Source organism: Etheostoma spectabile, chromosome 14 (assembly GCF_008692095.1).
Source record: "Etheostoma spectabile isolate EspeVRDwgs_2016 chromosome 14, UIUC_Espe_1.0, whole genome shotgun sequence".
Taxonomy (NCBI): domain Eukaryota; kingdom Metazoa; phylum Chordata; class Actinopteri; order Perciformes; family Percidae; genus Etheostoma; species Etheostoma spectabile.
The window spans coordinates 23,645,319-23,670,358 of record NC_045746.1 but is presented as its reverse complement, the minus strand read 5'-3'; the positions used below and the strand labels follow the sequence as shown (position 1 = coordinate 23,670,358).

At 41.1% G+C, this 25,040-nt stretch overlaps 1 protein-coding gene across 8 annotated transcripts in view; it reads right to left on the bottom strand.

The window, feature by feature from the left end:
* Positions 1-24,547, bottom strand: part of cnot3b (CCR4-NOT transcription complex, subunit 3b) — a 34,230-nt gene extending 9,683 nt beyond the window's left edge. For 2 of the 8 annotated variants that reach the window (XM_032535596.1, XM_032535599.1), the window contains exons 1-15: positions 24,382-24,547; positions 21,265-21,327; positions 17,131-17,198; positions 16,269-16,292; positions 15,250-15,324; positions 14,112-14,201; positions 10,796-10,924; positions 9,567-9,662; positions 6,932-7,054; positions 6,586-6,676; positions 5,870-6,003; positions 4,872-4,928; positions 3,080-4,082; positions 2,883-2,988; positions 2,362-2,509 (exon numbers count right to left, since the gene is read on the bottom strand). In XM_032535596.1, the coding sequence (XP_032391487.1) occupies positions 2,362-2,509; positions 2,883-2,988; positions 3,080-4,082; positions 4,872-4,928; positions 5,870-6,003; positions 6,586-6,676; positions 6,932-7,054; positions 9,567-9,662; positions 10,796-10,924; positions 14,112-14,201; positions 15,250-15,324; positions 16,269-16,292; positions 17,131-17,198; positions 21,265-21,289 (2,169 nt within the window). In that variant the 5' untranslated portion in view covers positions 21,290-21,327; positions 24,382-24,547. Of the gene's footprint in view, positions 1-2,361; positions 2,510-2,882; positions 2,989-3,079; positions 4,083-4,871; positions 4,929-5,869; positions 6,004-6,585; positions 6,677-6,931; positions 7,055-9,566; positions 9,663-10,795; positions 10,925-14,111; positions 14,202-15,249; positions 15,325-16,268; positions 16,293-17,130; positions 17,199-21,264; positions 21,328-24,178 lie in introns of all 8 variants that reach the window. The other 6 variants (XM_032535600.1, XM_032535603.1, XM_032535598.1 and 3 more) reach the window with 5 other exon arrangements.
* Positions 24,548-25,040: the final 493 nt, after the last annotated feature.

Below are 25,040 nucleotides of genomic sequence, written 5' to 3'. Positions count from 1 at the left end.
GTCCACATACTTTTGTCCATGTGCTGTACCCGGAAGTTAAACGTGCCAAATGCACAATTACTTAAACACCTATGTCTAAAATGTTTTGAAATAGAGTTAAGTTGTCAGATCAGCAAGAAACAACATTAGGAGTTTGAAAGAAAAAATAAAATGAAGTATTGAGCTGCTGAAATGCACAGATAAGGCTCTTTACTCCAACAAGGTAATTTGTTCTTTTGACCCCGTGATCGTCTTGCTGCACACATGAGAAGTCAATAGAAACGCTTACATAATGTTCATACAAGTGGCTTTAAACTCTTTCAATTTAGTGTGTTAAAGATTTAATTTAAAGTTGATTACATTTTCTGTTTTGGGCAATTCATTCTTAACAGAAAAACACATTTTAGATTTTTGAAAATTGAAATCTTTCATTACACTTATGCCTTGCTATTGCCACTAACAAGATCATAATTTGCACTAACTGTTCTTGCTCTGTTGTGCTCTACACCAGATCCCAGCAGTGTTATAGACTGCCTATTCATGTATATTGGGTTATTACCATATCACTTTTTCATATCTTACGTCTTACTTACATTTCACTTTGTGCCGGCTTTGTAACACCTCCTTAATCTGCACTTTATGTCGCCTATTGTATTCTGCATTCCTGTATTGTATTGAATGTGAAACTGCATGTTGTCTTGCGTGAGTATGCTTTCCTTGGCCAGTTTGTCGTTGCAAATGAGAACTTGTTCTCAGCAGCCTACCTGGTTAAATAAAGGTTAAATAAAATTAAAAAATGGTACTCCCAACTGTGTGTCCTGTTTGTTTTGATTATCCTTGGAGAGATCTCTAGATTATAGTTGGCACCTGTGGTAAATTCAGTTGATTAAACCGGATTTAGAAAAGTGTGTGTGTGTGTGTGTGTGTATATTTATATATCCACAATTCACAGTCAAGGGTTATTGTGTGCGCAATGAATTGCCTGAAAAGTAAATGTAATCAATTTTAAATGAATTATATAACACAATAAAGTGAGGGGGTCTCAAAACGTTCCAGCCTTGGACAGCAATGCATTACAAAATAATTCAGTAGAAAGTGTTAACTGATAAAACAACTTTCTTAGAGCACAAAGATGTGACTGCGCTACAGATTAGAGTGCACTTTGACTGCTAATGTGTGAAATGGTGAATTATACACGGGATCTGAGAGGTTTTCTTAGAGAGGTTACCTCAAGGCGACTGAAGCCTCACAACAAACACACGATGTTCTGTCTGCTGGGTTTCATCACTTCAACGTAGAGCCCGACCGATACAGGGTTTTTAAGGCCGATACTGATACAAACATTTGGTTATTTAAAAATCCGATATTCCGATATATTGGCCGATATACTGTATATTAAAAGAAAAAACAAATCCAGAAACGCCTAACAAAACAAACAGATTTCCCTACCATTAGTAATTTGTAGTTATTTATGAGTTCTCACAAAAATAATTTGTTTTATTGTGACATCAAAACATCAAAATATTTATAAGTCCTGATAAATAAAATGTATAAAAATATTTGTAACATGGTTGACTGTCTGTATTTGTCTTTATAAATGATTCTGATAAATGCATATTTAGAAAAATGTTATTGGCCATTATAAATGCCGATACCGATTGGGAAATGTCCAATATCGGCCAATAATATCGGCCTGCCGATATATTGGGCTCTACTTCAATGTTGTTGCTTCTTCTCAGTTTTGTCAGAATCTCTTGTAAGTCACAATGAGACCATAACAATAATAACAACAATAATCCCTACTTGGATTTCACCGTTGGCAGAATTAATTAAATCATAGAAGAAGCAGTTTTGAGCGTGTTGGCATGCAAATTAATGGTCTGTGGAGATTTAGGATATTAAATCTTTGTGAAGAGAACTTGCAAACGGAGCAGTGTGTCTACACAAAACTCAAAATCACATAGATAAGGATTACTTACATTGTCAATTAATCTGACGATTATTTTCCCAATTTATTGGTTTGGTTCATTGGTCATAAAATGTGTGAATCAGTGTTTCCCAAAAGCCCAAGATGACATACTTATCCCCAAATGTCTCGTTTTACACATCTCAAAGATGTTTACTGTCACAGAGGAGTATGGAAACTAGAAAAATATTCACATTTAAGAAGCTGGAATCTAAGAATTAAAAAAAAAAAGACTCAAACGGATCAATCGATTATTAAAATAGTTCATTTAATTGTTACCAACTAGCTCTAAGATAGTGTGAGTGTGTGTGTGTTACCCAGTTTACACCTGCAGTTAAAATGCAATCTGTATGTGAAATATTCAAATATAGAAACATTTAAATAGAGCCTCTGTGTGTGTGTCGCCATATTCTCACCTTCATGCTGTCGGAGGACTGCGAGTAGGACAGCGGCCCGTTCAGCAGGCTGCCGCCGCTCACCGCTTTGGCCTCGCTGTAGAAGGCCGGCGACGGGGAGCTGGACGACAGACAAATAGAGCCCAGTAAACTGGAACCAGTGTCCTTACTGGGGGAGAGGGGAAGAGATTGAGAGAACACATTAAAACAAAGACACCCAACATTAGGGCACCCAAATAAAACCCAAGAGGGGGGTTTGTTGTAGCAACAGTCATATCAACAGTTAAATCAAAAGTAAAAACGCCTTGAACTGGGAAATTTCCCTTAAGACTTTTCCCATCTGAACATTTTCCCCCTCCCCTGAGACAAAATAAGAGTTTACTTGCAAAACATAAGGTGCAAAATAATAGTTTTTCTCCTTATTCTTTAGCAGAAGCCAAAATCGTAAGGGTGATTAAGATTCCGATCATTAGCAGAGCCATAGTGTTTAATTGTTGATGCTTTAGGGATTTGGGCTGTGTAACCTGCGCCACCATACTCACGGCTGGTTGGCTGGGGAGGTCAAAGACGAGGATTGGCTGCTTTGTGATTGGCTGGCACTGGTGAGGGCGGAGTCTGTTGTGCTGTCTGCTACCACAGCGCTGTAACCTGTCACATAAAAAAAAAAAAAATATGTCAAAGGGAAATGGAAAATAGCATAGATCTTCCGCTCACTGGTGGTTGCCACTCAGATACTCACTGGTGCTACCGTTCTGCTTCTGTTGGCTCGGCGGCCTGACGGAGAGCGACAGGTTTACTCCCACCACTCCGCTCCCTGCTGATCCAGAGCTGCCTCCGTTGCTCCCGATGACTCCCACTCCGCTACCCGGCGCTAAGCCTCCGACTGGGCTCAGTGACACCAGGGAAGACCCCTGCATCCCCGACTGGCCAGAACCCAAACCCAGCATGCCAGAGCCGACGTTGGTCAACCCCGGCGCCGGGCCCAGCAGACCTCCCGTTGAGGACGTCGGCCCACCGACCGTGATGCTTCCACTGCCGATGGAGCCCACTGTGCTGTGGGTTGTGGTAGGATTGATGCCGATGCCGCCCAGAGAGCCTGGAAGGCCGGAGCCGATCGCTCCCGATGCGGCCGCCTGGGCGTAAGGTGCGGGGGTGGAGCCGGACAGGAGGCTCGCCATGCTGCTCAGGGACGCCGGCATCCCTGACAGGCCGAGGCTCCCGGACATGGGGCTGGTGGTGATGCAGCTGGACATGCCCCCTTTCCCCAGCGAGAGGCCGAGGCTGAGGCCGAGGCTGTTGGAGGTCGGCGTGGGCCCCGACAGAGACTGGGCCTGGGAGCTGGAAGTGAAGAGCCCCTGTGTAATGGCATTGGGGGGAGAAGGGGCGGAGGACATCAGGTGGCTGTTGGTCGAGGAGTTGGGGATGGAGATAGGAGCCGAGGAGGCGGGGCCAACTAAGTTTTTGGCCTGTTGCTGCTGCTGCGCCGACGGGTGCGGCTGCTGCTGGGTGGCGCTGCTGTAGCTGCCGGCCGAAGTGTTGGAGAGGAGACCCCCCAAGCTGCCGTGAAGACCCCCAGAGCCACTGAGTCCTCCCCCCGTGATGGTCGCCATAGAGACGAGTGAGGATGAGGTCAGGCCCGGGATGGAGGATGAAGAAGAGCAGGAGGAGGACGAGGAGGAGGAAGAAGAGGAGGATGAGGAAGAGGATAACGAGGAAGAGGGGTTTCCGTTCTTCACAGGTGACTGGAAAAGAAGGAAGAAGACTTTTACTTGGTCTTGTTGGAAGTGCTGCTCATGTTGTTACGTAATAATACATCGTTTTTCAAGAGGAAAAACACAAGTGTTAAATAAACGGCATGTTCAACTCAGACCGCAAGTTTTACTAGTTATTGGCTTTTTACATTGGCGGCTTGTTATAAAAGAGAATAAAATCGAGAGAGAAAAAAACATGTCAACATGTGACCTGGACATAAAATAATGGAGTGATGGAATAAAAAAATATATATATACACAAGTAGCAAACTAAAGAAAAAGTGTAAAAAACAAGCATGTAAGGGTAAAAACCTTCATACCTAATAACTATAAGAAAAATTCCAGTATGTTATAGCATATTAGGGCTACTATATTAGGATAAGGATAGGATATTAAGATATTAGGACAATTATGTTTTGCATAAAGACCCAGTGAAATTAAAAAACATTTCCCAGTCCTAAGCCCATTTTTTTGGGGTCCCAACAACAGGTCAAACCCCCAAATAGATCCCCACACCAAGTAGCTCCTGTTATAATCTGAGCATGAAAGCAGGGGGAAGAGCCTGGTCGTCAAAACACTTTACAGCATTACAATCCTAAAGGGGAAGCCACGTGGTGTGCAGATCCATTTGTTTCAATGTTTTTCATAACGGACATAATGAAATCGATTACCAGACTAAACTTATTTAACAGGATTTCCTGGAGCTTTCTGGATTCCTGGGGGTTGCAGACACAGTGATAAAAGAGGGACACTATCTTGCAGTGTCTTCTTTAGACTCACCTGACCGACTTCACTGTCGGTTGAACGTCCTCTCTTCTTGTCATCTTCTGAGTTCTCCTGAAAAAAAAAAAAAAAGAACATTAAAAAAAACAAAAGTGAATGACCAGTGGGTTTGAAAACAAGGAGACAAAAGAACACAAATTCACACCGATTGACAATTTTTCAGAAGATTTCTTATGACCAGAAGGCTCCAAAAAGGTCAAAATTGTTGGAAAACAAAGTGGAATCAACCATTTCCAGAAACTTTCCTTGGATAATTAAAAAGTTAAACAATACAGACTGGAGTTCACATTTCCCAGGGTTCACTGCGGCGTACATCCCATCCCTTTACATTCCCTTTCATGCCAACTTCATGTCAGCAGCATTTAATAATACCACGCCTTCAGATGTTCAGACACATCAGCCCTATAATAACTGCTCTAACTGCATGCTGAATGTGGGCGGAGAGGAAGAACAGATGATATAATGACAGCGGAGCAGAACAATAAGAGCAGATGCCAGAGATAGCAGATACAAAAGGCAATTATCTTACATTTATATTTTAGTTATTAACCTGACTTGACTCCACGTGAATACAACAACCGCTTTCATTTTCAAATATTTCCAATATTACCACTATAAGTGACACATTCAAAAGGCTAATGACGACATAATAACCTGACAGGCTGTTTGTTTTTGGTGGAAAAGCCGTGGGTCAAGGGTTGTTTCTTTATTGATTTCTAGTATTTTAAGGATTTCAATTTTTTTCAGTTAGGATTGAAAAGAGCTGAGGCAACGTGTGAGCCAATGGAAAAGCATGAATGGCAAAGTCAAACTTTAGTCTGTTGAGCAACAAGGAAATCTAAATTACTCTTTAATTTGTAATCTTGTGACTCCAAATTTGAATTTCTTTACACCTACAAAATACACACAAACGCTTTCTGAATGTAAGAAGTGTAAGAAGGCAAATGTACATGCTGGTAGCAAGCGGAAAGTAGTATGTGTGTGTGTTTTTTTACCGTAGTGCAAGTGGCAGGTGAAGGGGGGATGGGTGAAGATGAGGTGGTGGAGGTGGGCGTGCTGCTGGAGTTCTGGAAGATCTCGTCCTCCAAGTTGGAGTTTCCCGGCGGGGAGGTGGCGATCAGCGCCTGAGCTGGAGGTGAGCAGAGACGCAGAGAGGGAGGAGTTATTATATTACACCTAGTCTATATCCACGACCTTCCACGTTTGGGATTGCTCTGTTGCCGCCGGATCACACTCTTTTCCGCCGCATATCAGTCACCTTCCGCTTTCTTTGTGTTGGCGTTCTAAACTCCGGTGGATTCATGAGGACTATGGTTACCTGCTCCTCAGGTCTCTGCAGGGTAAATCCAGACAGCTAGCTAGACTATCTGTCCAATTTGAGTTTTCTGTTGCACGACTAAAACAACTTTTGAACGTACACATGTTCCACCAAAACTAGTTCCTTCTGTCTGGATTTACCCTGCAGAGATCTGAGAAGCAGTTTACCATAGTCCTAAGAAATCATCTGGAGTTCAGAACACAAAAGAAAGCAAAAGGAAACAGACATCTGGGGAATCTCCGGTGGCACCGGCGCAATCCCCTTAATGAATCGTTGTGTATATAGACCACGTGTGGCTTTAACGGTCACAACTTTGCACCACATTTATACAACTTGTATTGTGTATTGTGCAAACAAACATCTTTGAAAAATAACAGTGATTTCTCTACATACGGATTTCTTCCAGGTCCAGGTCGTCGTACAGAAACTCATTCTCCTCAAAGTCTGGATCCTGCGACGAGTCTAGATAATACTCCACATCGTCCTTTATGCAGCCAGAACAAATGAAAGAGGGAGATCAATGATCTGCAAAACGCTCTTTGATATCCACAGATAAAAGAATTCTTTTAATGTGCAGTTATCTTATTATAAAAAAACAACAACATTGTTCCACATTCAAATTGTGCAGTTGTAACAAGAAAAACATAAGGCAAACGTGACATGAGCTTTATGTGTGGTTTCAGCAACGTCCAAGGCTTGGAGTTCTCCTTTAACTTTGTTTATAAAGACGTAAGCGAACCTTGATCTTCCTGATGGCGTCCACCTGTATGGAGTCGTTGTCCAGCATCCTCAGGATGGTCTCCAGCATCCGGATGTGGTGCCGATGCTTTTCGATGAATGTCTTCAGCTCCTCAATCCGGTCCTGGTTTTTCACAATAAGAGCGGGCGAGGTTTGGGAAAACCAGGGGGGAGAAGACAATTTCTGGTGTTAGTTAACATTTCCGGTCATACAATGTCTACAATAGAGCTGCACGGTACATCTTTTTTAATTTTTCTATATCGTTATAGCGATATCAACTTGGGCAAAAAACCATTTGAGGTGGTTTGGGCATCTGGTAAGGATGCCCCCCTGGGCGTCTCCCTAAGGAGTTGTTCCAGCTGGGAGGAAGCCTCAGGGAAGACCCAGGACTAGGTGGAGAGATTTCATCTCCACCCTGGCCTGGGAAGGCCTCGGGTTTCCCCGGTCGGAGCTGGTTAATGTGGCTCGGGAAAGGGAAGTCTGAGGTCCCCTGCTGGAGCTGCTGGCCTATTTGTTAATTCAGATGCCTGTCCCCCCAGATAGAACACAATTAAAATGTACAGGCACTTTTTAATTGTAGTATTTGATGTAGAAATTCATATTTAACAGGCTGGGGAAATATATGCCGCCATTACCCAAAGCAAAACACAACATTAAAATCAATTGTTCATTGAAATAGGAGGAAAAATATTTTTAAGGAAAAAACGTACAAAAGTGAGGAAACGCATTAAAAGTACAGCAGCTACATTTGTGCAGGTTATGGCTTTATGCATCATAAAACACAGGCACAGCACCACTTCTGATTTCAATATTTTATTTGCTTGATAATTGATTCAGCTTCTAAAGCACTTTAAAACTTCAAATGTTCTGTGTTTTGTTTACTTGTTTCAGTTTAGTGCTATATGTGAGCCACGAGGTATTTGGGAGGAAACTAAAAAACATATCTGGATGTTTATTTTGGAACAATCCGCCAGAACAGAGACACGTGCTACTCTGTGGGTCACTGGCTGAGCTGATGGGATTATAAAAACACTAACGGCTGTTAACACAAGCAGGCGGAGCCACTTTAGATGCATGTTGTTCGGCTGCTGCTGGACTGCATGAGTGGAGGCAGCAGAGTGGAACATAGTAATGTGTTTCTTTATAATACAGATAATACATATTAATGGTGCACCGGCACATGTAGGGAACATGAGGACGTTTCTGTGCTGAAAGCATAATCTACAGGCGCTAAAAGGCTTAACGTAAACTCTGAATGTGGGTCCGACATTACGTAACGAGGAAAAGTATGCGACTGCATTAAATGTCCCATGCAGCACTAAATGGCCTTCAAGGGGTTTGTTCCGACTTAAGGTCAAAACCTAAGAAAAAAAAAAAAAAAGCTTCTAGGACAACTAACTTCAGCGCTAGAGATTTATTTCTCACTGGTTTTGGACTTTTGTTAACAAGCTTTTTAATCCAGACTGAGCCAGTTCATCCACTAACTCTAACTATGATTATCTAAAGGTGTTTAAAAGGTACAGCATGGCAGCAAATACACTTCTCAGAACAGCAGGAGTCCAGGAAAAAAGAAAAAAAGAAAATTGCATATATTGTGTGTTTTTTTGGGACTATTTTTAGAATTGACTCTTTTCCCTAGAATCAATATTTTAATTTTCTTTTACCAACGATTCACCTAAATATTCCCTATTCGTTCAGTACCAGCGACTACATCATATCCGTTTCCAGCTAAATAGTCCGAAAGCAAAAAATCCATGTCATTTACTTCTTTACACATGAATTAAATGTCTGTCTGACTAACTGACATGCATTCTTCTTAGAAAACTATTCTATTTAGAAATGTCTCATGATATATTGTCTCTAAAAGGGTAGTATTCAACTTTTGTTTTGTTTAAAAATGAAAAGAAAATCCCAATACTCAATACTATCAAATCGCAATACAAAATAAAAAAATGATCTGGCTTTTGTAAATATTGTGGCCCTTAAGACAAATTACCCACACAGTTATTGTTGTTGTTGCCCTTCCCGTTCGGGTTGATCATTTGGGTTCCCGTGTGTGAAACCGCCGGAGACCCGAAACTCATGTCAGCACTTTGATATGTCCACCGAGGAACACAGACAGTCCTACGCTTTTGGCCAGCTTAGCTAACCAACACACAAAAATAAACCCCTCTGGGTCTCATTAATAAAAACGCTCCTTTGCACGGATATAAAATAAAAGCCAATTACAGAGAAAGTGATGTTGATGCCAAACGGAGTCGGGTGTAAATACTCCGAGACATAATCTTATAACATTGCAGGTATGAACGGCATACGCGAGACCTTTTCCTCATGTTCTTTGAATTGACAGCCCCGTCGTCACTGATAGACCCAGAGAGGGTTTTCTATCAGCGAAGAGAAGCGAGTGACTGAGTGAGCCAGTGAGAGACAAAGTAAAGAAGTAGTGGTCAGCAAGGTTATCGTCGGCAGAGAGAGAGATGATAAATGTAGAGCACACTATCTGACCTCTCCAGCAGAGAGGAGAGAGGGAGGTGAAGAGATGAGAGGGGCCGACTGACAGACTGATAAGTCAGCTATAAACAGAGAAAAAACAACGAAACGATGCGAAATGGATCAGAGATGCGGACACACCAACCTCTTTGTCTCCTTTCTTTTTCCTCGTCTGCACTGAAAGAGACTCCACCTCGCTCTCAAACTGGTCCACCTGCATGTTCAACGTGTCGATCGTGTTCTGGGAGGAGAGAGAGGGAGAAAACGTTAGTGTGATGACGTGGATTTATGATAACTTCTTTGAGACTGGCCGGCTTTCTTAATAATTTTTGATAGTTAACTGAAGGCTTCTGGCTTTCTGACGTGCTGCTTGGACACAAGGGGCCCTGTCTTGTACCCGGCGCAGCGCAATGCAAGTGTAATTGCCAGTTTAAATGAAACGCAGTTGTTAATTTCCCGTCCTGCGCCCATGTCGTTTAAATAACAAATGCACCTGCGCCCATCTGTGTGCCCATGCGCGTGCTGGTCTTACAGGGCGGTGTGTTCAGGTGCATTCCTGGTGTATTGCTGTCTTGAGGCAGCGGAAAGTGACTGCGCCACTGACGACCAAAAACCTGGTCCAAAGTCAATAACGCAGCATTTCATTATTTCAACAATACATTGGTAGGGGCGGCCTATAGCTCACTGAGTAAGTGCGCTCGCCCCATGTTGGCTGAGTCCTGCAGCGGCCCAGGTTCGAATCCAGCCTAACCCTTTGCTGCGTGTCATCCCCCATCTTTCTCTCTCTCCCCGTTTCACATGTCTATCCACTGTCTCTATCTAATAAAAGGAAAAAACCCTGAAAAAATAATCTTTAAAAAAAATAAAATAAAAAAAAAACCAATACATTAGTAAAATGTGTCTAGGCTCGTGCACAGCACAAACACAATATGATTGTCTCACTCTCACACACACACACAAAAAAATAAAAATATTACAATGTGAAATAGTACGATGATATAATCTGCTTGCGCTCTCACACTTCACACGCAAATCTGCCATCATATTAGCAATGCACCAAGGTACAAACGAGCTTGGTTTTACACAGGGAACTCTAATTAGTTCATTGTATGCTGCGCCTAAAACACACCTATGATTAATGAAGACACTAAGTACCACCCTTTTGAACCCTGCGCACGGCACAGATTGTAATTTTTATACATTTTATTTATCAGAACTTTAATATATTTTTATGTTTCTCTGTTCTGTTGTGACAATAAAACAAATAGATATTTTTCAAAATAGATATCGGCATATTGGATTTTTAAAATATTCGTATTGGCCTTAAAAATCCTTTTAGCGGTCGGGATTTATTCCAGAGACAATGCTACTCACCGTTAGCCACGTGCCGACCTCCTCCTTCTCTTTCTGGGCCGGGTCCACCTTTTGGGCCAGACCCAAACCTTCTTTAGAGTACGCCTTTGTCTTGGTTTCTCTCTCCACTATTTTGAACCGCTCCATTTGCTGCAGACACACACACACACACACACACACAAACACATCTCTTTTAAAACCCAGCTGTACTCGTAATAAACCTAGATGACATTATAATAAAAACAATCTTTAATTTTCTACGAGAAGAACTCGCGGCAGATTTTCTGATACAAAAGTACAAAGACTCAGACGAATACGAAAGAAATTTCCAAATACCTTTAGAGGCAAAAAATAAAGGAAGAACAGGTTTTCTCTTCTTCTGTCTCAAATATTCCTAGCAATGATGGAGCTGCACTCCTTGATACCGAAGATACCAACAAAAATTATAATAGGGAAAATAAGACAATATAAAAAAAAACAGCAGCAGATCTTCTGATAGTACAAAATAAATCAACTTTTAATTGGATTTTAAATACATTTACAAAGATGAAGAACGGATTTGTTCTTTTTTGTCTGCTCTTAAACAATCTTAACAATGAGGGAGCTGTAAAGTAGGGGAACTCAGCAATAATAAATGGAAGTCGGGCACTAGAAGAGCCATTCAAGCCCACTCAGCAGACCAGAAATAGGACAAAACCAGATCCTGTCTGTTACTGAAGGTAGTTACAGCCTCTTCTCTCCGGTAGAAAACCCACAGCTGTGATTTGAACACTTCCGAGGCCTTTAAGGCCCTGAGGGTGAGGAGCATCAACGTTTTTCTAATTGTACTTAGCCTATCTGTATCATCAGCGCCCTCTAGATGGCACATTCCTGTTTTGGTTTTCCTGGTCAAGACAAAATGTTTCTAACAAACCCAGAGTCGCTTCTTATAATTTCAGGTCGACTAACCGAACCACAGGAATTCTTGGAGAGCAGCTATGGGATAACAAAAAAACCCAACACATCCAGATCAGAGGGAGCTGGCGAGTCGCTCTCGTCCCTCATTGTGCGGGCAGGTGGCTCACATTCAGTCCGTCTCAATAACCCTTTAATCAAAAGGCTCCCGACAGGCGGCCAAGCTGCGCTACAGAACATGTGTCAAGATATCCGACCAGCTCCCGTGTTTACCAGCTCTCTGTGAACAACGCCATAATGAGCGTCTCCTGGGTGAAGCCCTTCATTGAAAGGGATAATCTGAGAAACTATTTGGGCATCATTTTTTTTCCATCTGTTATTTTAGGGCTATTTTAGTGGGCTTTAGGTTGGTTTTTTTTAGAGGCTTTTAGGGTTATTTTAGTCTCTTTAGAGAGGGCTTTAGGGCTTAGATGATACAAAAATATAACTAAAAAAAAGTAAAGGGGAAAAAAAGTCTGGATAAGAAGCACCAGGGATTCCAAGCATAGTCTTCATCTGATTATGTCGGATGTGTCGTAGCTTTTACGCCGGAATCCCTTTGAGTTGATCCCATTTAAACACACAATATGAGAGACTCATTGTATTCGAGTCTGAGCTGTAGATGCAGCTTCCACAGCTTTCGTCTGAGCTATGAGGAGGACAATAGCGTGACTTGGAATCTGCACTTATAAACATACGATGAGAAAAAGCATCCTGGTAACTAGATCATGCCGTAGAAGTGGTCTGACAAGTTTCTATGGATGCTTTAATATATTTAAGCTGCAAAAACGTTCCACTTTTTTCAATTATCCATGACACAACAAAACTACGGACTTTTTTGTACAGCAGCCTTCATTTGTAATTTTAAGGATTTTAATTATCTGTTAAAGCGTTAGTGCGCAACTTACATAATAATGCAAAACATTTATCTGCTAGGTCACTAATAACTACAGCCGTCAAACATGAAAAGAACACTGTTTCCTGTGACATTTACCAGCTTAAAAAACTCAAGCAGAGTTCCAGAAGCAGCCTTTAGTGCACTAGAAATGTCAGAGTTCAATAGAGTTAAAGCTTTAGTGCGTAACGTTATGATATTAATTAATTAATCTGTTAATTAAACATCCGTTACATCCAAGCCGTTGCCAAATGAGTTTCTAAAAAGCTCTCTCTCTCTGTACTTCTCAGTGTGACTATGTTCAGAAGATTTTGGCGTCCGGTGACTTTCCCGCGCAGAAACTCAAGGGGAAGATAATTAATAAGAGTCCATCATGTTTTTTGGGCTTGTATCATGTGGACGCGCCGACAGTTTTGTTGTCATTACTTAGAATTCCTCATGGAGTAGACAAAAACAACACAATATAGCTTTATGTTGTTATCTATTGTCAAAGGAGGAAACACATCGGTGAAGGCCCTTGCATTTGTAGTATTATGAACTGGGTGTCTGTGGGGGACATTACTATGGCGTCAGGATTATTTCATATCTCGCAAGTGTGAAAAAATAGGCTCACTCCATACATTCTTTCCCTCCACCTACGTTTTGTTTCACACCTGCAGCCGCCTGCACACTCGTTGAATTAGTGCGCATAGACTACTATCTGCGCGTGTGAAATGATATGTTGTATGCGCTCTCGAGATATAACATAAAGCTGATGACATACATTACCAGGAAACAAATCACAAGCAGCGCACAGTTAGTGATGCGTTTCCAGCAGTGGTTGGTCCGCCAGAGAGAGTAGGCGGAGGTAACCCGGACGTTTTATCTGAAAAGGGTGTGCACCGTGTTGCTACGGTTTCCTGGTTACTAACAATATCTACTGACATGCAGTGTTATTCGTGTATTTAGCTATTACAAATGTTTCACCCATACACCCCGAGACCATAAGAAAATCCACTTTTTTTTTCTTGTTCTGGCTTTTGCTACTCTGTCAACTCTTAGGTCTTGATAGAACTAAAACAATAATGTTAATTTTTTAGTTAAAAACATCATCAACTTTATATGCAAACACACTGGAAATGTTGCTGTTTCCAAGATCAAACCTTTACATCAAAACTTGGCAAAAATATTTTCTACACATAAACAATGTTACCGGAACATGAGTAAAAACATCAACACAACTAATCAGTATATTGAGTGATATCAGTGTGTACTTAAAAAAACAACTTTCAATCCTGGAAGTCAAATATTGGCCAACACATTTTGGTTCCCTGGTCATTTATAACCTGATGTGTCAATGACAGAGATATAAAGAATTTAGAATTCAGTCATTTATACCACCTGCAGTTTGTCAAATACATTTATTAGACTTTCTTAAAGACTTTCCAGAGTTGGGAACAAACCCAATCCTCCAGCGTATACACGGGTCCTGGAGGGAGTGCTATAATGAATATGATGTGTCCTACTCACCGTTTCTATGAGTTTGCGGTTCTCTACTAGCTGCCTTTTGTCTTTGATCTCGTTGGATGCCACCCACGTCTTGATCTGGTCTCGAAGACGCTGGGGGATCAGAAGAAGAAAGAAGAAGAAAAGAAGCGGGGGAGGGGGGAAAGAGAGAGAGATTGAGAGACACAGAAAGGCAGAGGGATGCAGAGCCATCAGTGGATACGTGCAGAGACTCGTCCTCTAATGTCATGGATGGTGAACTTGGTGTCTACATGCAACAAACAGGCTTGGCTTGGAGTTTGGTCTTCATGGAAACACCGAGCTGAAGCACGCACAGCCGCTAGCCGTGAGGATATTATACACGCACGCACGCACGCACGCACGCACGCACGCACGCACGCACGCACGCACGCACGCACGCACGCACGCACGCACAGGGTAAACAATATCAGATTAACAACAACCAATGTCCTTTCATCCAATTTCAGAGCCTGAACTGGAAATGCATCAGACCTCATCCTCTCATCTCTGTTTCGGTCTCGCTTGCTAATTGGCTAGATATTAGACGCTTTATCCACTATCCACCTGGTGTTAACACGTAATCTGTATCTGGATATCTGACTGGGGGGGGGGGGAATAAATTCACACGGAGCACACTGCAGACGGGAGATGAAGTCCACCCTGTGACCGGATCTCAGCTTGGTGCAAATGCAATCTACAGCTGAAAACAACTCATTGACTTATCGGTTAGTCAATCCACTGGAAATGAATTGGCATCTATCTTGATTATCAATTTTTAGTAAGCGTATGAATTATGTAAAAAATACTCTGCTATGATTAATACTTAGTTCAACGTAGTTTTCCTGCTTGACCCAATTTGTGTCGCTTTTGTGTATTAGACAGCGACGGGCTTTCGAATCTGCTACATACCAAATCACGCTTGCCAAGGGTACGTTTGAATCCCACATTTAAGGGAAGTGCACAGACATCTCCCCCTTGAGGAAAAGGAATGTGACGACACCTTCCTAGTGTCAAACCTTTCACAGATACAAGTCAGTATAGACAAAGCCAGACATTTTACGGGACAAACATAAGAAAAAAACTCATATTTGAGTGGAGGGGCTCTTTCTCTTGTGTGTGTGCACCGTCTCTCTGGATTTACCTGGAGCTTTTTAATCTCTTTCTTGAGGTCCGCTTCATATTTCTCTTTCTGGTTTGCGTTGGCTGCATTGTGAAGCTTTGGAGGAGAAGAAGCAAAATGGGTCAAACAAGTTCTGGTCCTAAGACAACACATTCATATATGCGATCAATATTGATAAAGCAGTCTGGGACACGTTTCAGCAGCCTGTCGATTACGTATTAGCTCATACTTAGTTCAATTAAAATTGTGAAATGTGTTCTAGCTTTGTGCTTTCAATTAATTTCAGGACAATTCCATTGATCTCTGTGGGGGGAATTAGTTTGTTGTTACGGCAGCAGAGGAAACACAATTGAGTTAAGGAACAAAAGAGAGACATGAGAAAGATGGATAATGCACTTTTAAAACAATAAATGTAATACAAATCATAACATGAGCATTTGTGGGTTAAAAACCAGTCTCTTAAGAGTCAAATAGCAGTACAATGAGTACAGGATTTAATGATGGAAAAAGGGGCAACTGGGATGTCTGGTAACTAAACCACTGACAACTTTCTGCCTCTTTATTAGCAGAACAGATGTACCATCTGGGCCTCAGTGCAGCTGTTAGCTCCCGGCCAAGCACTGTTTTAATAACAGCTCAGTTTATTATCAGTGTCAGGAGTATTGTACATTATGTTGTGGTGATGGTAGAAAATGCTTTTAAACTACTGTGCCTGTTCAGTCGGGGCTGGTAAACTCAGAGGCCAATAAGGAAATAAATGAAACTAATGCAGCAATAATAAACTGTACAATTTGAAAAGGATCGACATTTTACTACAAAGGACAAAAACATTTCCTTCTCATCGACGTCCTTCACTCCTCTACATAAATTAATGTTCCATCCACACACTGAATTTAACCAGAGTGTCAGCGTTTATTCCCCAATCACAGCATATAGAATATTTATGTTAGCATTTATTTTACATTTATTGTGTGAATTCCTTTGAATATGTTTATGTATGCACCATCCACCAAGGCAAAGTCCATGTAAGTGTTACTTACTTGGCAATAAATCCTTTTCTGATTCTGACAACACAAATAATAACAATTAGGGCTGGAACAATTCAGACGATTGGCAGAAAATCAATCAACAACAATTTTGTTTTAATTGTTTTTAAATTGTTTTGAATTGGGGTTTTTTGGTTTGTGACGCCACGATTCGCTGGTTCCAGCTTCTCAAATGTGGACGTTTGCTGGCTTTCCCTAGTCTTCTCCAATTCTTAACTGACTACCTTTAGGTTTTGGACAAAATAAGACGTCGCCTTGGAATATTTTCCTGACATTTAACACACTTCTGGGTCCAGCTTCTCTAATGTGAACCGCTTTTCTCGGTTTAAAACCATTAATAATAGATTTGTTTTTTGTTTTTGTTTTTTTAAATTTTGGACTGTGGATCAGACAGAAACTAGAATTACCGCCTTGTGGTTAATTGCCTCCGCCAGTCAGTCAAGTGCAGTTTACGTCCATGTCCATCCAGAGTCATAATATATGTAGTGATAATGATGATGATATGCATATGAAATGTATTTTTTTTTGCAATACGTGTCTCCATTTTTGTATCCGATCAAATGTAAGATATGGTCACAATCTCTAATCTCCCCTTCTGTTTCTGAGTTATGGCGTTTCATAATGGCCTCCAAAGGGTTCTTACAGAAGATTATGATGTCACAGCGACCCATTGAATGAAAATGTCATCACTTCATAATTTTATCCTAACAAACATTTCTGTAAAGTTTAAATGTATAATCATAAAAAAGGGCTCTGGGAAACAGTGGATATGGGACTATTTTTCTTACAATGAGTAATCAAAGCAATGATCAGTGAGTGAAAAGATAGTAGAGTCCCAAAGACGATCCTTCCTCACCTTTTGCCAAATGTCTTCAAACTGTTCGACTCCTTCCGCTACTTTTTTCAGACATCGATCTATTTCCCCTGGGGGGAGAAGAGAGGGGCAGAAAACAGGAAGGGATTAGAGAAAACTAGGAAATAAAACCGATCATGTGAAAGTGAATATAAACATCAACACACTCAGGGCTAGTTTTAAAATAAGCCGATTTGACCGATTAGCCGACCCAGAAAAGTCCTCCAGGTAACTAATGGCGTTTTCCCACTGCATGGAACCTGCTCGACTTTTTTGGTTTTCCATTACGAAAAAAAAGTACCTGGTAATAGGTACCGCCAACCACACACCCACACCCAAATTGTGTTTGACATCCTCATTAAATATGCATATCTTAAAAGGTAACGCACAACACAGATCCTGTGCACACCCAGCTGCCAGTTTATTAGGTAAACCGAGCTAAAAATAATGCCGTCTAATACGACGGTGCAGAGTAAAAGCAAACTAGGTTAGACAGGTATTTGGTTGACCGGAGTGCACCTGGGCGGCACTTTCAATATTGCTGTGCATTACTGATTGTGTATCGCGTTCTCACTCTGTATTGTGTTTCTTGCGTTTGTCCCTGTAAAGCACTTTCTGACTTACGTCTGTGAAAAGCGCTTTATAAATATATATTTTATTTCCTTATGGTCCTGCAATAAATCCTTCATGAAGCTTAGTGTTTAGTTCGTGTTGAACCTGTTTCAGAGGGGTGTGGATTTAACTGTAGGAGGACTTTGGAGGACGCAGGTTGTTGTACAGAGAGGGGTTTCTGTTATTAATTTTATCCTCGTTAATATAGGTTAAATGCCACATAAGGTTGAATCGGCACCCCCCATTGAACAGTGGAGAGTTTGTAAGTCAAACCAGAGGAGGACTGATTTTGTTTACACTTTTTCATATTACACACATTCCATGGTTGGTTGCTATTGAATGTATACATGAAAAAGCTAATTTCTGTGTCTTTTTTTGATTATTTTCATCTTGGAACACATCAAGGCTGACTCCAGAGGAATGATTGTTCCCCCCCCCCATGCTACAGTACATATAAACACATGGCCATAGTACTCAACTTTGGTGTGTCCTGATAGAGTTTTGAAGGCGTGCTGCCGTTCACAGAAATCATATTTGTTTATTCATGTTTCAATTCTAAGTATGAATCTCTGCTATAATTGTTTGTATTGTTAATACTTTCTTATTTGGTCCAGCCGGGGTGGGATGGAGTGGGCGGGGGGAGGGGGGTGTTTTGTGTGCAAGAAAGAAAAGAAAAAAACTCATATACCCGTTACCGATATATCTATGTTCATAATCTATATTTCTCATTAAAAAGAGGTTTAAAAAAGGTTCACTAATATTGAACTGATTCCTGAACAGTACAGAAGAAAAAGAAGAAAAGAGAAGGAAGATATAGTAACATATGAAAAGGGGAGATTGAAGGAGAGCGTGGTAGAAACTGGGAGCTGTGGGCAGTCGAGTCAGCGAAGACTTGGAGCGCTGGAGGACAAAATGAAAAGATTTCTCTCTCCGACGTGCAACTAAAAGACTGAGTTCCTGTTTCAAGACACCTTTCAAAATCCTTCCCAACTCAGTAGGAATGGGTGAAATACTTCTACCAATAGGTCATGTTGTACTTATAGTTAATTGATCAACTGTGCGGTCGCTAATGGAGGAGTAGGGAGCGAGGAGGAGAGCTGCAGCCACCGGTGGAGCGAAGAACAGACTAAGTTATGAGAACTGTATTTTGACCTTAAACAGCCTTGATGTTAAGACTCTGCTGCAGGGTGTGTTATTTTTAGATGAAAGTCCACCTCAGTAATAATACATCATATAGTCTAATTGGTGCTTGTGGTTGATCTGGGACTTTTTAGGGGAGATCCATGTTTTGTTTTTGAAATGTTGGAGAAGTCACAGGAGCACATACGAAGGGATGAGCGATGCTGGCTGAGACGCATCAATCCTGCCAGGAAAGAGCTTTTTAAAGCCTGCGGTGGAAGGAACATATCTAATTCAGATTATTTTCATGGATATCGCAATATGACATGGCAGGGAAGGATCAATTTTGTATCATTATTGTCATTTCAAATTATATAAATCAAAAATGATTATTGTCTGATTTTTGAGAAGATGTATTTGGCTTCATTCTGTAGGATACGATCTGTAGGCCGGGACGTTTCCATTTCCCCAAATTTTTAGGCACCAAGATGATACAAAATCCAGAAAATAATTAAATGATTATAATGATAAATTCTTCCAGAAAGAACAGTACTAAACTAAGAAAAGGATGTCTTCCTTTTTGGTTTGAAATAGGCTCTGATTACCGGGACTTGTAAATAAAATATCAAACAAATTTGAAAGTAGAAGGGATACAAACAACATTTTGTATGAACAATAATGTCGCCCTCAGTGGGCTTATTTACTAGCTACCTAAGGAAAGTTCAAGCACATGTTAGCTAACGTTAACTGTTCCCAGACAACAGAGTTGGTTTCGCCTTTTTTGCTCACCAGGCGATGCTGTGGCTGCCCTTCTTCTGCCATCTCTACTCGAGATTTCAGGAGGGGCGCATGCACGACAGACAAAATAAGAGTGTTCTTGCAAAACAGAACACGGCAAAATAATCATTTCTTTCTCGATTATACTATTTTGGTGATTGTTGGGAGCCAAAATCAAAATCAAAAGTCAATTAATTGCACAGCCCTAAAGTGTTCTAGCTTTGGCTATTTACTTAGTTTACTTTTTAATTTGCATAGTTAATATTGTTCTTTGGTCAGTTTACACAGGTTTTTCAAATGTTATTTAGTAAAAATAGTTTCTTTTTTTCCCAAAAACAAAATAATAATTTAGATTTCTATCAAATCGTGGGTCAAAAATCATGATGTGAACCAAATGATGGGTTTGGTGGATCGTTACAGCCGTACCGTTAACGGTTCCAGACCAGATCAGTTGACATCAGCGTTACCGGTACGGTCGCGCCGTTTACAATTTTAGAATAAAAAGCCTCGAGAAAGGAAGAGAAGAGCAGCAGGGGACTCGGATCCTGACGGTGCTCAAAGAAACAAAGTGAGTCTTTCTGAAGCCTCAAGCGAGCTCTGGTGTCTGTGAAAGTCTGTGAACGTGCGCCAGGATCACGAGCAGACTTGCACAGATGTCTGCAAACACACACGGACGCAATGTCACTCGCAAAGTGCCACAACTAACGGACCCAAACGGGGAAAGAAAACAAACAGAATCCTTTGAACAGGGAGATATGGATATAATTGACCAAGTCTCATTAGACACTGCAATACTGATAGATACAATCATGGTAAATGTTCTGTAAAATCAATAGAAAAACTGTTTTTTTGACCATTTCACCTGACAATCGAGGTACTCATCATATTAATTCTACAATCCTAAAATGATGTCCAAACACACTTGAGATATTGAAGTGATAGCTATCTCTGCACAGCGTCTTGTGGGACTAATAAAGGACACACACACACACACACACACACAAATATGCAACTAGACACGTAATTGCTTTTTAGAGTTGTGCGTGTTTGCTTTTCTGTGAGCTACATACATCTTGAAATTAAAAAAGCTATAACAAGATGCCAACTAATTGGTTATTTGATCAACAGAAATTGAGTAATTTTGAAGCAAAATAGCAAAAAGAGAAATAGTTCCAGGTCAGCCGCTATGTATCGGTCAGCTCTAGAGTGAGCTTAGGTAAAATCACCGTGTTTGAGATGAAGCTAGAGAAACTAAAAGCACATTTATTTAAAACCTCTAACCTGGCAGGATGACAGATTACAAGACTCAGCAAAAACAAGCTAGCTGTTTTGTGCATGTGACTTTTGTTTACAAGCCCTAATTTTTCAACCAGGCCGCGTGAAACTAAAAGAATTTTTCCCTTCTTCAGGTCAACAAAGCACGCAACACCCGAGCAGCAGCAGCAGCAGGTGTGGTGCGGTTTAGCTGTAAACGCTTATTTATTTTTTTAAACATTTGTTTTTAACCTACTTGAAGTGACAGATGGGTGGAGTTTAGCCACAAATATGCAATCAAGGGACTTTGTGAATTACACACCGACTCTGAAATGCTTCTTTGTGCGTGCGCCAAACACACACACACACTCTTACCTTGAAGTTTCCTTTTATCGGCCATGACTGATGACTAGGATGATGTCTTCATGCCTTCTTTTACTGCAGAAAACAGAGACAAACAAGTGCATTTATTGTCTTAAGTGCACAGGGCCAGAGCACAATAATAAACACTACTGCAAAGAAACAAGGGTTATTTTTTCATAACCCTAAGAATGTAAAATAATATGCAATGAAGAAATGTTTATAAGGACAAACAGAGACTGAAGGAAAGATGGGAAAGAGGAGACATACAGGGAGACGTGTGGAGACCTCTCTCTTCCTTTTCATTAATAAGTAGCTGCCCTGCTGAAGTGTCTTTGGGCAACACACTGAATCCCTGATGACAGAGGTGCAGCTTGGCCTTTATCCTCCAAAATGTCATTACAGAAATTCGTTGTAAACAAAACAAACACCCCCCTGTATAATGTAATACTTGTAATACCTGCTCAATGTCATTATAAGCTGATGATTTTGACATTTTTAAAAAATGTTTTTCATCAACACCAGAGAACAAGTTTGAACTTGTCGCCTTTACTGCCCTGTTCTCGCTGCCTCGGCACGACATGCTTCAGCTGCACCGGGACGCGTAAAGTTGAGATCATACGCTGACGGGAATTGTTGATATTTGTGGTTGATTCTGCAATCAAACTCTGCTGTATGTGCGGGAAATGTCTGAACATGACGTGTCATAAACAGCATGCTGCAAGTAGCAGGTGACTGTGTTTGTGTGATTATTTGAGGGCTGCCTTTAGAAGAGGTTATACTGTTACCCGATGCTCCAACTCAGAGCAAATTAGAATCAGATGAGCAGGTAGGAAAAGTAGGACAACTGAAAATGACTTTTTATGGATATTTGCAAGATTCATGGCTTCCTTTAAAATTTGACATGTAGGCATCAAAGCTTAAGAGTCTGCAGTACTTGCCAAGGTGAAACATAAAATCTCGCTTCACATTTAGTCAGGGTCTCTTTTAAGATCCAAATTCAACCATTTTAGTCTCAATAACTTCACTAGACATTGATTTTTTTGGCACCTATAGCACATTGTGCATCACCACAAGCCTGTAAACATAGAGGCTTCAATGAAGAGAAGGGAGAGCACTGCAGCTCTTTAAAACATTTGATGCAGTCGGCTCGTAAAATTAACTTAGAAAGAATTAAAAAAGTCTTAAAAAAAACAACAAACTTATTTAAAAATGTCATCATGAGCAGGGTGAATCGAGATAGCAATTTTATAACGATTAACCGTGCAGGCCTAATATAAAGGTGTTCTGATGGACCAAGCATTTAAGACGCTAGCCAGGTAATTGCAACGTCCAAGGTTCCAGTCTGGCCTGGAACCTTTGTTTCATGTCGTCTCTCCTCTCTTATCCTCCATTTTCCCGTTGGCACTTATTAAAACCATGTAAAGCAGAAGAGCATCTCTGAACGCACAACACGTGGGACCCTGAAGCAGCAGAGGACCACACCGGGTGCCACTCCTGTCGAGCTAAGAACAGGAAACTGAGGCAAGAGTTGGCACGGGCTCTCCGGAGTTGGACCACAGACGATTGGAAAACGTTGCCCGGTCTGAGGAGTCTCGATTTCTGCTGCAACATTCAGATGGTAGGGTCAGAATTGGGTTTAGCCACGTGAAAGCATGGATACACCCTGTCCGGTACCAACGTCGGTTCAGGCTGGTGGTGGTGTAATGGTGCGGGGGATATTTGCTTTCTACACTTCGGTCCGTTAGCACTAACTGAGCATTGCTTAAACCCGGCCTGCCTGAGCATTGTTGCCTGCCTCGTCCCTCCCTTTATCACCACAGTGTACCCATCTTCTAATGGCTACTTCCCGCCGCGTCACACTCAAATCAGCTCAAATTGGTTTCTTGAACATAGCAACAACTTTACTGTTCTCAAATGAACTCCAGTCACCAGATCTCAATCCAACAGATCACCTTCTGGGATGTGGTGGAACGGGGAAGATTTTCATTAATGGATGCCCACCCGACTAATCAGCCCAGCAGCAACTGCGTGTCACTATCATGTCCATATGGTCCAAAAGCTCTGAGAAATGTTTCTCTAGCAGAATAAAGCCGTATTAAAAAAGGAAAAAGAGGTCCAACCAGGTACTAGAAAGGTGTACCTAATAAAGTGGCCAGTGAGTGTAAATAAAAAAAATATATATATATATATATATAAAATTCTAAATTTATGGGACATATAGTATCATTATGATCTATAAAATCGATAACATCGCTATATACGATAATAGGAAAGTATTTCACTATCAAGTACATACTTTAAATATTTGACCTAGATAAAATCTAGGTCAAATATAACTACGTTGCGTTAACTAGGTTATTTTTTTAATGCACCCATGCACTTACGTTTCTTTCTTGATTATTTAAGGTTAACTGTTGTATAATTGACTTATATGCACTGGCCCGAAAAGACATTATTTCAGCTTAACTATATTTTTGAGAGAAAAAACTGAAACTGAATAATTGAAACTAAGACACAATTTTGTAATTTCAGTCTAACACGACTTAAATCCATCAGACAGTCAAAGAAATACAGTGGGGGAAAAAAACAAAGTTAGCTTTAGCATTACTTTTCCAAACAGGTGCACATATCTGTACACAGGCCCTCGAGTCCTGCTAACACACGCGCACCCTGGCCAGTTGAGTTAGGACACACTGAAGACACATTTACCCTCGGAGCGTTTTATAAGAAAGTCTAAAAACTGAAACGCTGTCGGGGCTAACGTTAGCTAAACCGAAGGTCCGTGCCATGTCCTCGGACCGAGGGACACACATTTCTTTTTAGCCCGGGATGTTTATAAACAATGCGGGCATCATTTGTGCCAGCAGCAGCCCGTGGGCACCGACACGCGAGCACACACACACACTTTCAAACTAAGTTTACACACCGCGACTCAGTAGAGGAAGTTGAGCGTTTTCGTTTTAGCAGCAAAAACACAAGTTGATGTCTTGTCAGTGTGGAGAGCTGCAGCTTCCCACCGGCTGCGCTATTTGATGTGGGAGACACAAATTGGAAAGGGGAGAGAGGCAAAGAGAGAAGGGGGTGAGAAGACACATAAATGCATCACCTTTGAGTCTGCGACCAATTTACCTGGATCTTTCCGAGTTACGATTTCTTGCCTCAGTCGATCCACTCCCGTAAATCTTCAACGATTCTGTATAAAGGCTATTTTTCTAAAATAAAAAATGTCAATTCTTCTCGCTAAACAATCACTCCGCACATCCAAGATGGCCACCAGGAACACCTCCTCCTCCGATGCCCTGCTGGACAGGAGTCCCGCCTACCTCTTCTGTGATTGGTTCGCTGCTGCCGCTCTTGAGCTACTATTCGTCAAATCTCACTGTCGGTCACGAGAGGCTGGTTTTACTACATCCGGAATAACTCCCGCTCTGATTGGACGTTTGGAAAGGTCAAAGTGTACATTTGGTTTCCCACCCCCCTCCCAGACGCAGGGTGTTCTGGGAAATTTAGTTCCACTAAGCCTTTTCTAAGCAGCTAAATAAGGATTTGTTTATTATGTAGTAGCTTATAAAAGTAAGTTCTCGTTTATTTGTATTAGATTTTTTTCAAACTTTAGTTCACATATAAATATAATATACATAATATAAATAAAGCTGATTCTGACATATACTGAAAATCAACATTGTAACAATAAAAAAAAAAGAAAAACAAGAAAGGCTGCAAAAACAACAAAGTGGATGATTACGATAACATTACAATAGGAATAAACTTATATTCAGAGTGTTTAT